This window comes from Ranitomeya imitator, chromosome 1 (genome assembly GCF_032444005.1).
Source record: "Ranitomeya imitator isolate aRanImi1 chromosome 1, aRanImi1.pri, whole genome shotgun sequence".
In the NCBI taxonomy this organism is placed as follows: domain Eukaryota; kingdom Metazoa; phylum Chordata; class Amphibia; order Anura; family Dendrobatidae; genus Ranitomeya; species Ranitomeya imitator.
The window spans coordinates 50,215,016-50,227,371 of NC_091282.1; the positions used below are offsets into that span (position 1 = coordinate 50,215,016).

The window sequence follows — 12,356 nt, forward strand, 5'->3', positions numbered from 1 at the left end:
GAGATGACTCTGCTCATCCAGTCACAGTCTATATAGCAAAGCTGTCAAGTGATCTGCAGAAAACAAAGCATCCAAAGGAAAGTTATCACCCATCTGTAGAAGATAAAGAGTTTGTGCTATGATAGCAAGTAAAGCCCCTGCCTTGTAACAATAATGAGATGACTGTGCTCATCCAGTCACTGACTATGCAGCAAAGCTGACAAGTGTTCTGCAGAAAACAAGTGAAATATTATTTGTATTTTAGAAAAATATTTAAAAAAAAAAAAATGTGTTTATAATAAAAACAGGTTTAAATCTGATAATACATTCCCATTAGCAGTGGCAGGGTCGTCTGATGTGGCTGGTTTTGCCATGAGATTTTAGCAGGATGGCTGCGTAAAAGCATTTGGGCCATGAAGAAAATGTCCAAATGTGAGGTTGACTAATTTAGGCAGATGAAGAATCAGACCAAATATAAAGGATTTTTGTAGCTATCAAGTCAGTGAACAGAACACGTCCGGGCTAGACCCTGATTTTTGATGTTGGTGACTTGTGTTTATGACGGATGGCACTGAAACCACAAGTGGACCCTAAAGTAAACAAGCCAAGCCTTCCACCTGAAGATCACACCAGAGCTCCATTTTATTCTGGATTTTCTTAGATGAGCAAGATGGATGGACGAATGGATGGAGATTATCACAAAGTTCATGAGCCGGACATTGAGAAGACCGAAGACCCAAACACAAGACAAGACTTCATGGACAATATGTGACCACGAGGAGCCCTACCAAACATTCAGGACAGCTTCCTAGTGAAAGCAGGTCCCTTATGATACGGTAAATCAGTGTTAGTAAGGTGGCTTTACATAAAGAATCTTTTGGACAAACATCTCTGCAATTTGTTTTAACAAAGTGTTTTTTGTTTTTTTTAGCCAAATCCACAAGTGGCTCCAGAAATAAAAGGAAGTACGTCGTACCTTTATATCTCCCATTCCTTTAGATTCCACTCCCAGTTTTCTAGAAAAACAATATTATAGTATTCTGGTATGTGAAACCATCTCTACAGCGATACAGCTTTATCCCTAAGACGATCGATATCATCATGTTCTAAAAAACAGATGACTCCATGACACTACTGAACGTAAGTAACTTAAAGGGAACCTGTGAAGACGATTTTACTTCTGAAACTAGTGGTACAGCTGTATAGGTCCTAATACAACAATTAAAAGGATACCTGTCTTGTAGTAATCCGATGTGCCAGCGCTGAGAAACTGAGCTTTAAAGCCATATGCAAATTAGACTGGAAGTGCTTTGAGGGCATGCGGATACCCAGAAGCACTTCCAGGGTCATATCGCAGAAAGACCAATTTCTCGTCATTGGCACATCGGATTACGGCAAGACAGGTATCATTTTAATTGTTGTACTAGGACCTACAGAGCCGTACCGCTACTTTCAGAAGTAAAAATATCCTGACAAGATCCCTCTAAAACCCAAAGGACACAATCAGTTTTCATTTCTGCATTTTTTTGCTTTCGTTCCCCCCCCCCTCCTCTTCTTCTAAGAGCAATAACATAATTTTTTTTTTTTTTTTGTATAGACCGCCATATGGGGGATTGTTTATGCGGAATGAGTTGTAATTTTAAATGATGCCATTCATTTTATCAAATAATGTACTGAAAAACTAGGAAAAAAAAAAATCAGAATTGGGTAACATTGTGGAAAAAAATAAGCAATTGTGACATTGCTTTTTTAGTAATCTGTTTTTTACATTGTTCATTGTGCAGTAAAAATTAAGGTACCTGGAAACGTGATTCTCCACGTCAGTTTGACAGTGGGAATAAAACTATTTTATATTTTATTTATTGGTCAAAAAATATTTAGATCTTACAAAAAAAAATAAAAAAATTCTAAACCCCATAACTATTTATTTGGCAACAGATTTGAGCGGCGAGCAGAGATTTTAATAGATAGCAGTTTGGGATAATTAGGGTGTTTATTACTTTTTATTTTTATTTTAAAGTGATGTGGCAGTCAGGCCACAATTTAGGCTTTTTTTTTTCTCTTGGTACTTACAAGCTTTTATTTTAACGGATGGTACTTTTACAGACAACTTGATTGATACCTAATGTGTTTTTTTTTACTTTTTTCAAGGATAAAAAAAAGTGATTTCAACTTTTATACGTTTCACTTTTTTTTTTTTATACTTTTAGAACATACTTTTTCTTATACTGTATTTTTTTGACACTTTAGAGGAGTGGATTGCTGACATCCCTTGTGTGTGGAGTGATTTCTATATACCCACACCCAACGTGTGATGTACATGTATATCACATGTCAGGAAGTAGTAAAAGAGCCGTGTCTGCGTTTGTTGCTGCCTTTCAGCTCTATTTATATAATGGAAGCCGAGTTGCAATACCAGACACAGCCATTTTTACAAGGGCGGCGCTGTAATGAACCCCATCAACCCTCATTTTATAATGTCAGATAATATCCATTATTAGACCCCATCTTCATCAGTACACAGTAGGACTGATTTACTATTCCAGCGGAATATTTAGGTTTTCGTTTTATGTATTTAAAAAAAAAAAAAAGAATTTTTCCCCCCCCATCACAATCTGCATTAAGAAAAATAATATCTTGCAATTTTCACATTGACCACTAGGGCTTTGTTTAAAAACTGTAACTTCATGCTGTTTCAGGAAACAACACATGCACACAGCCAAAATTAACAAACTGACACCATCTTTTTTTGTATTGAAGCATCGAATGAGCGTGTGCAAAGGTCAGTGTGACATCGCCTACTGTGATTGGTAGATCCCGAGTCATAAACTGTGTATAAAAGAGTCATTGCAATCCTGCCTCTGCTGATAATGAGTCTGCTGAAAACTCTTCCTCAAAAGGATTTGCTCCAGTGAGCAGACTGAAAATTGCAAAATTACTCTTTTTTTTTTTTTATAAAGATGAGCTATGGGAAAAAAAGAAAAAAAAAATACAAGCAACACAAAAACCTGATTTAAACAATAGGACATTTTCTGATTCTTGATAAACGGGTTTGTCCAATTTAGTGACGTACGCTCAGTATATGTCAGCTGTGGAGGCCCCCCTCACTGATCAGTTATGATCCGCTCCGGCAATAGCCACAGTCTATGGAGCCAGAAAACCATAGCGCCGTTCACTGGGTGGTGGCCACTGCCAGGTACTGCAGCTTAGCTCCTATACAAATAAGCATGCTGGGAGTTGTAGTGTGACAAAACCCAGAGTGCTGCAGGTTGCCAGCTGTAAATCTATTGCATAGTAAGTCCCAGTGATGCCACAAAGACATTAACTTTACCTTTATGATTCCCATAATACCAAATGATGTGTATAAAAAAAATAAAAAAAAAACACAAAATATTCAAAAGTCGCAAGATATTAGGAAAAAAAAAAAAAGTTCAGATTTTTTTTTTCTAGACACTTTCACCTTTGATCATGGACCGGGGCTGAGCTGCATTACCAGACCCGGCCTCGAGACAAGAGAGGCGCTGCAGAGACAAAGATCTGATACACGGCACGAGGCAGGACTATACAAAATCACAGCACAAGAAGGTAACAGGCAATGTATATAGATGACGGACGTGATACTTTGTAGCAGCTCATGTGCAGGACTTGGCCGGATCTAGGACAGCGGGGATGTAGCAGATGGGCGCTCCTGCTGCTGCGCAGGAGATCAGTTCTATACAAGGCACCGGAAGAAGGACAACTTTTATTTTTAAAGTTTCTGAGCAGGAGACGTGAAGGTCACGATGAAGGTGATTGTCTCAGGACGGAGGTGCTGGGGGGGGGGGTCTGGACGTCAGAACATTTTATGTGGCCTCGATGCGTGCTCGGGCCAGTCATACAGGTCCGGCAGGAAGGAGTCATAGTCCGTGCTCCACACTTTAGAGCGCACGTAACCGTTCTTCTCCAGAGGCTCAGGGTACTGGAAAGCCATGCCATTCCTATACACAAACTCCATCACCTGGGGGAAAATGGACAAAGGGTAATTCTACTAAATGATATATTATATATGGGGACAACGCTAATAACATCAGGGTGTGCAAGAGAAGGAGAAAGGATCCAGCTCCCATACTGACGGAACAAGCTGAAGGGGGAGCTGACATTTATCTAAAGCTAGAGCTGCACTCACTATTCTGCTGGTGCAGTCTCTGTGTACATACATTACATTACTGATCCTGAGTTACATCCTGCATTATACTCCAGAGCTGCACTCACTATTCTGCTGGTGCAGTCACTGTGTACATACATTACATTACTGATCCTGAGTTACACCCTGTATTATACCCCAGAGCTGCACTCATTATTCTGCTGTTGCAGTCACTGTGTACATACATTACATTACTGATCCTGAGTTACATCCTGTATTATACTCCAGAGCTGCACTCACTATTCTGCTGGTGCAGTCACTGTGTACATACATTACATTACTGATCCTGAGTTACATCTTGTATTATACCCCAGAGCTGCACTCACTATTCTGCTGGTGCAGTCACTGTGTACATACATTACATTACTGATCCTGAGTTACATCCTGTATTATCCTCCAGAGCTGCACTCACTATTCTGCTGGTGCAGTCACTGTACATACATTACATTACTGATCCTGAGTTACATCCTGTATTATACTCCAGAGCTGCACTCACTATTCTGCTGGTGGAGTCACTGTGTACATACATTACATTACTGATCCTGAGTTACATCCTGTATTATACTCCACAGCTGCACTCACTATTCTGCTGGTGCAGTCACTGTGTACATACATTACATTACTGATCCTGAGTTACATCCTGTATTATACTCCAGAGCTGCACTCACTATTCTGCTGGTGCAGTCACTGTACATACATTACATTACTGATCCTGAGTTACATCCTGTATTATACTCCAGAGCTGCACTCACTATTCTGCTGGTGCAGTCACTGTGTACATACATTACATTACTGATCCTGAGTTACATCCTGTATTATACTCCAGAGCTGCACTCACTATTCTGCTGGTGCAGTCACTGTGTACATACATTACATTACTGATCCTGAGTTACCTCCTGTATTATACTCCAGAGCTGCACTCACTATTCTGCTGGTGCAGTCACTGTGTACATACATTACATTACTGATCCTGAGTTACATCCTGTATTATACCCCAGAGCTGCACTCACTATTCTGCTGGTGCAGTCACTGTGTCCATACATTACATTACTGATCCTGAGTTACCTCCTGTATTATACTCCAGAGCTGCACTCACTATTCTGCTGGTGCAGTCACTGTGTACATACATTACATTACTGATCCTGAGTTACATCCTGTATTATACCCCAGAGCTGCACTCACTATTCTGCTGGTGGTTAGATGACGGAGCATGGTAACACACAGGACATTGCACCTACTTTGACAGCGATACATATGGAGACCTCCCTGATGTTGGACAGCGGAGGGTACAGGCGTCCTTGCTCCAGCTCCTCAGCAGTTAGCTGTTCTGCGAGAGCCTGGAGAGAAGAATTATTATTAGGAACAACATTCTTACACCAGACCTACAGCCAACCTCTGTATCTGCGGGGTACGCTATTGCTCCCTGTTATCAACCAAGAGGCTGAGCATGGCTACTAGGTAACACGAGTCACATTTGTATCCACGGGTCTCGTTACAGCATTTCTCCCCTCCGGGACAGAAGAGAACGGCACAAGATATTTCTGGGCCCCCCGAACAGATATTGCAGAGGGGCCGAGAAGATAAAGTGCAGCGTTCTTTACACTTACGGAAACCCAATACTGTCCGATAATTCCTTGCCCGCAGGAGCGGACTCATGTGTTTATTGCACACAGATAAAAAGTGCTGCTTAAAGGGGATTTCCAGGTATTTAAATTACAGAGTATTCCTAGTATACACCGTCACTTGGGGAGGATCAGACATCTTATATCATTATTGATCCTGAGAGTGAGGGTTCCGGAATGTCGGCTGCGGGGGGACGCAGGGTGTCGGGCTGCGGGGGGACGCAGGGTGTCGGGCTGCGGGGGGACGCAGGGTGTCGGGCTGCGGGGGGACGCAGGGTGTCGGGCTGCGGGGGGACGCAGGGTGTCGGGCTGCGGGGGGACGCAGGGTGTCGGGCTGCGGGGGGACGCAGGGTGTCGGCTGCGAAGGGACGCAGGGTGTCGGACCTCCCTGATCAGATATTGATGACCCATCAATATTCAAGTAGTGGACAACCCCTTTAATTTTTAAGGTGCTATCAGACATCCACCTATCAAAAAGTGATGCCAAGCTCTAGAAATATGAGCAGAGATCCCAAATTTTATGGAGCTAGATTTGGTTTTTCAGAAGCCCTGGAAAGCCGAGTGACTACTCTGATTAACCCCTGGAGTGGTAGCCATATTGGTTTTGTCTATGAAAACATAAGAACATGATAGGATTCCTGCTCTGCCCTGACTGGCGCTTTTATACCTTTCCTTCATCTCACCTTAGCGGCTTCTAGGAATACTCGATCGCTTATGTGCCGCACCCCGCTCAGGATCACCGCAAGAGCGACACCTGGTGACAAAATGAGGGAATAACACCATTAAATATAAGTAATGATACTATCACTAGAGGGTGGCACAGTGGCTTAGCTTTGATGGGACCGAGGAGGTAAATTCTTAGTTGCACAATATTTAAAAAAATGAAGTAGCAATGACATTAGTTGCGCCAAAGACCTGGGCACATGCCGCAGAATTGTAGCCAGGTGCCCCAGACCTATGGGTGAAAGCCACTTTGATGTATCAGAATCAACATGATGCCGATACACTCGTGTCCTGTAGGTGGCAGTCTGCTGTAGGGTAACATCCAGGCGCAGGCGGCACAATGAATGGCGTCGCCCCAATATCAGTGCAGGGGGAAGAACTTATGATTGCACTAGAATAGGCAAGATTAACTTTTTTTTTTCCTTTTTATTGGTGGTCACATTATCAGAGGCACCATTACTAAAGGAAACACTAAGGGGGTATTACTACCATAGAGGGTACTCCAGGGTCATCATCACTAGATTAGGGGGCCTAATGAAGATCACCAGCAGTAATGACGCTCTCCAATACCTGCCATATACAAAGTGAGGGGAGAAACCAGGTTCCTCTAGAGAAAAAACCTCCAAACTAATCACACGAAGATCGGGCATGCTAAAATCCAACATGCCCAATCGTTCTCTCCCCACTGACATCTGCACCTGTTATAGATTTAAAAAAAAAAACCCTTTAAGGTGATTAACCCTTAATGGGCATTTTGTGCTCATGAGTAACCAACCCATGGCTAATAAAGCAGCCATGACACCCTTCACCCCCTCACCTGGGAAGATGTAGGCATTATTGCCCTGCCCTGGCTTAAAGCTACGGCCGTCATTTAAAGTCACTGTATCAAATGGGCTGCCGCTGGCAAAGAGACATCGCCCCTGGGGAAAAAGGGAAAATAAAAAAAACTGTTGAGTTGACTTTTTGATTGGTCACTTTTGGCACGTAGGATGTCACCGCACGCACACACACCTCGGTCCAGGAGTACGCCTCCTCCGCCGTGCACTCGGCCTTCGCAGTAGGATTACTCAGAGCAAAGATGACCGGCCGGTCGTTAATGGCGCTCATCGCCTTAATGACGTCTTCTGTGAAGAGACGGCCGGCTCCAGCGACACCTGCATCCGAAAAAAGCAAGCCATGCTCCGTCACGGTCATCTCTCCTGAAATACTCTGTGCTGCTGCGGGACACTGCTCTTTCCACTGGGCCCATGTCTCACAACATAAGCCCACCTACCTGTCCCCTTATGAGACCACACAAGTGACCTGTGTACACCGTTCACTCACCGATGATTGCTGTCGGCTTCAGGACATTGACGGCATCCAAAAAGCTTTTCACTGAATGGTGCGGAGGAAGATGCGCAAAAGACTCCTGATTGCCGTCCACACCTTCATCACGGCCCTAAGGAGCAGAGACCAAGGAAAGGAAACGTCAGAAACGCACAATAAGAAACATCAAAGGCGTAAGGAACGGTTCTGGGATATACGGATCTGAAAATGTGCTGAACATATAACACCACAATAAGATTAATACAAATACAAGCCGATCCCATGTCCTCATATACCAAGAAGAGCGAGAAAAGCTAAGTGTCAACACAATCAAAAATATTTCTGCCTTACAAATATGGAAATGTGATTATAAATAAATTCAGAGAAAGAACCTCTATTTACAAGAAGAAAAAACAACCTACTATAATACTGCCCCCTATGTACAAGAATATAACTACTATAATACTGTCCCCTGAAATAGATTGGGGAACAGAAACCTGCAGTTCCAGCAAAGGTAATCGGTTTTTGACAACTATGAGAGACAATTACCTTTCACAACTGGTTCAGGACCCAACAAGAAGGGGGGCACTGCTAGACCTAATATTAACCAACAGGCCAGACCGCATAGCAAACATAAGGGTTGGGGGTTACTTGGGAAATAGTGATCACAAAATAATAAGTTTTCATGTATCCTTTAATAAGATGTGTAGTAGAGGGGTTACAAGGACACTAAACTTCAGGAGGGCAAATTTCCAACGGATGAGAGAGGATCTTGGTGCAATTAACTGGGACGATATCCTGAGACACAAAAATACACAAAGAAAATGGGAGACGTTTATTAGCATCCTGGATAGGACCTGTGCACAGTATATACCGTATGGGAATAAACATACTAGAAATAGGAGGAAACCAATATGGCTAAATAGAGCTGTAAGGGGCGCAATAAGTGACTAAAAGAAAGCATTTAGAGAATTAAAGGAAGTAGGTAGTGAGGAGGCATTAAATAAATACAGAAAATTAAATAAATTCTGTAAAAAGCAAATCAAGGCAGCAAAGATTGAGACAGAGAGACTCATTGCCAGAGAGAGTAAAAATAATCCCAAAATATTCTTTAACTACATAAATAGTAAGAAACTAAAAAATGATAGTGTTGGCCCCCTTAAAAATAATCTGGGTGAAATGGTGGATGAGGATGAGGAAAAAGCCAATATGCTAAATGACTTTTTTTCATCAGTATTTACACAAGAAAATCCCATGGCAGACAAAATGTCTAGTGATAAAAATTCCCCATTAAATGTCACCGGCTTAACCCAGCAGGAAGTGCGGCGGCGTCTAAAAATCACTAAAATTGACAAATCTCCGGGCCCGGATGGGATACACCCTCGAGTACTGCAGGAATTAAGTACAGTCATTGATAGACCATTATTTTTAATCTTTAAAGACTCCATAATAACAGGGTCTGTACCACAGGACTGGCGTACAGCAAATGTGGTGCCAATATTCAAAAAGGGGACAAAAACTGAACTCGGAAACTATAGGCCAGTAAGCTTAACCTCTACTGTGGGTAAAATCCTGGAGGGCATTCTAAGGGACGCTATACTGGAGTATCTAAAGAGGAATAACCTCATGACCCAGTATCAGCACGGGTTTACTAGGGACCGTTCATGTCAGACTAATTTGATCAGTTTCTATGAAGAGGTAAGTTCCGGACTGGACCAAGGGAACCCAGTGGATGTAGTGTATATGGACTTTTCAAAAGCTTTTGATACGGTGCCACACAAAAGGTTGATACATAAAATGAGAATAATGGGGATAGGGGAAAATATGTGCAAGTGGGTTAAGAGCTGGCTCAGGGATAGGAAACAAAGGGTGGTTATTAATGGAGCACACTCGGACTGGGTCGCAGTTAGCAGTGGGGTACCACAGGGGTCAGTATTGGGCCCTCTTCTTTCTAACATATTTATTAATGACCTTGTAGGGGGCATTCAGAGTAGAATTTCAATATTTGCAGATGACACTAAACTCTGCAGGGTAATCAATACAGAGGAGGACAATTTTATATTACAGGATGATTTATGTAAACTAGAAGCTTGGGCTGATAAATGGCAAATGAGCTTTAATGGGGATAAATGTAAGGTCATGCACTTGGGTAGAAGTAATAAGATGTATAATTATGTGCTTAATTCTAAAACTCTGGGCAAAACCGTCAATGAAAAAGACCTGGGTGTATGGGTGGATGACAAACTTAAATTCAGTGGCCAGTGTCAGGCAGCTGCTACAAAGGCAAATAAAATAATGGGATGCATTAAAAGAGGCATAGATGCTCATGAGGAGAACATAATTTTACCTCTATACAAGTCACTTGTTCGACCACACTTAGAATACTGTGCACAGTTCTGGTCTCCGGTGTATAAGAAAGACATAGCTGAACTGGAGCGGGTGCAGAGAAGAGCGACCAAGGTTATTAGAGGACTGGGGGGTCTGCAATACCAAGATAGGTTATTACACTTGGGGCTATTTAGTTTGGAAAAACGAAGGCTAAGGGATGATCTTATGTTAATGTATAAATATATGAGGGGACAGTACAATGACCTTTCTGATGATCTTTTTAATCATAGACCTGAAACCGGGACAAGGGGGAATCCTCTACGTCTGGAGGAAAAAAGGTTTAAGCATAATAACAGACGCGGATTCTTTACTGTAAGAGCAGTGAGACTATGGAACTCTCTGCCATATGATGTTGTAATGAGTGATTCATTACTTAAATTTAAGAGGGGACTGGATACCTTTCTGGAAAAGTATAATGTTACAGGGTATATACACTAGATTCCTTGATAGGGCGTTGATCCAGGGAACTAGTCTGATTGCCGTATGTGGAGTCGGGAAGGAATTTTTTCCCCAATGTGGAGCTTACTATTTGCCACAAGGGTTTTTTTTGCCTTCCTCTGGATCAACATGTTAGGGCATGTTAGGTTAGGCTAGGTTCACACTACGTTAGTGCAGTCCGTTCAACATATCCGTTAAACGGACTGCACTAACGCAAGTGCCGGCGCTTGCACAACGCTAGCGCAGATGGAGCTTCTGCTAGCTCCATCTGCGCTAGCGGCGAGCTAGCAGTGACGGACCCGGAAACGCTGCAGGCGGCGTCTCGGGTCCGGCACTCAATGACGGCACATCGCTAGCGCACGCCCATTGTGGGCGTGCGCTAGCGATGCGCTCGCCATTGCTTGTAATGGCGGCGTTAACGGACTACGTTACACCGCGTTATGCCACGGTGTAACGTAGTCCGTTAAACGGGTTCACACAACGCAGTGTGAACCCAGCCTTAGGCTATGGGTTGAACTAGATGGACTTAAAGTCTTCCTTCAACCTTAATAACTATGTAACTATGTACAAGAATATAACTACTATAATTCTGCCCCTATGTACAAGAATATAACTACTATAATACTGCTCCTATGTACAAGAATATAACTACTATAATACTGCTTCTATGTACAAGAATATAACTACTATAATACTGCTTCTATGTACAAGAATATAACTACTATAATACTGCCCCCTATGTACAAGAATATAACTACTATAATACTGCCTCTATGTACAAGAATATAACTACTATAATACTGCCCCTATGTACAAGAATATAACTACTATAATACTGCTCCTATGTACAAGAATATAACTACTATAATACTGCTCCTATATACAAGAATATAACTACTATAATACTGCCCCTATGTACAAGAATATAACTACTATAATACTGTCCCCTATGTACAAGAATATAACTACTATAATACTGCTTTCTATGTGTAAGAATATAACTATTATAATACTAATATGGAGACTAGACCCAGAGGAATCAAACCGCCTCTTGCCTGTCACTTACTTGAACTAATAATCCAAATTTGTCAAACATCCAGATCTTCTCTCGTGCGGCTTCAGCAGAAATTCCGCTCTCCATCATGGCCATGACTATGAGGTTAGCGATGCCCAGAGCTGCCTGAGTATAGGAAAAATCGATTATCGGTATATTAGGCAAGAAGCCAATTATTATAGAACAGCTAATCAGGTGTACTGTGAAAATCTTACCGGTTACATTGGTGAGAGCCGTGGGAAGGTTTCACAACCAATAACCGGTAGTTGGCATCATTGCCTTAGGCTATGTTCACCTGTTGCACTTTTGATGCGTTTTTTTTTTTATACAAAAAGCAGGTTTTGCTTAGCTTTTACTGCGCTTTTACTGCTGCGTTTTTGTGTCGGTATGTTTTTCTCTTGTGCATGCTGATATATTTTTTTATGCACTAAACTTTACCGGATTAAACTTCATCAGGTTTTTGCACCAAAAATGCAGCAAAACCCGATACCTGCGTTTTTTGCCGAGTTTTTATGCACCACCCATTGCTTTCAATGGGGGGGGGGGGAGGGGGGGGAACGCTGAAAAAACACCTAAAAAGTGACATACTGCATTTTGCAAAAAAAAAAAAAAAAAAAAAGTGTGCATGAGATTTCTGAAATCTCAGACTTTGCTGGTTCTGTGA

General features: G+C 42.1%; 1 protein-coding gene across 2 annotated transcripts in view; it reads right to left on the reverse strand.

The window, feature by feature from the left end:
• Window positions 1–2,559: 2,559 nt before the first annotated feature.
• The window catches only part of ME2 (malic enzyme 2), a 45,909-nt gene continuing 36,112 nt past the window's right edge, over window positions 2,560–12,356 (reverse strand). For both annotated transcript variants that reach the window (XM_069746253.1, XM_069746263.1), the window contains 7 exons: window positions 11,705–11,818; window positions 7,831–7,945; window positions 7,519–7,661; window positions 7,325–7,427; window positions 6,468–6,538; window positions 5,401–5,499; window positions 2,560–3,976 (listed from right to left, as the gene is read on the reverse strand). In XM_069746253.1, coding sequence (XP_069602354.1) covers window positions 3,812–3,976; window positions 5,401–5,499; window positions 6,468–6,538; window positions 7,325–7,427; window positions 7,519–7,661; window positions 7,831–7,945; window positions 11,705–11,818 — 810 coding nt within the window. In that variant the 3' untranslated portion in view covers window positions 2,560–3,811. The remainder of the gene's footprint in view (window positions 3,977–5,400; window positions 5,500–6,467; window positions 6,539–7,324; window positions 7,428–7,518; window positions 7,662–7,830; window positions 7,946–11,704; window positions 11,819–12,356) is intronic.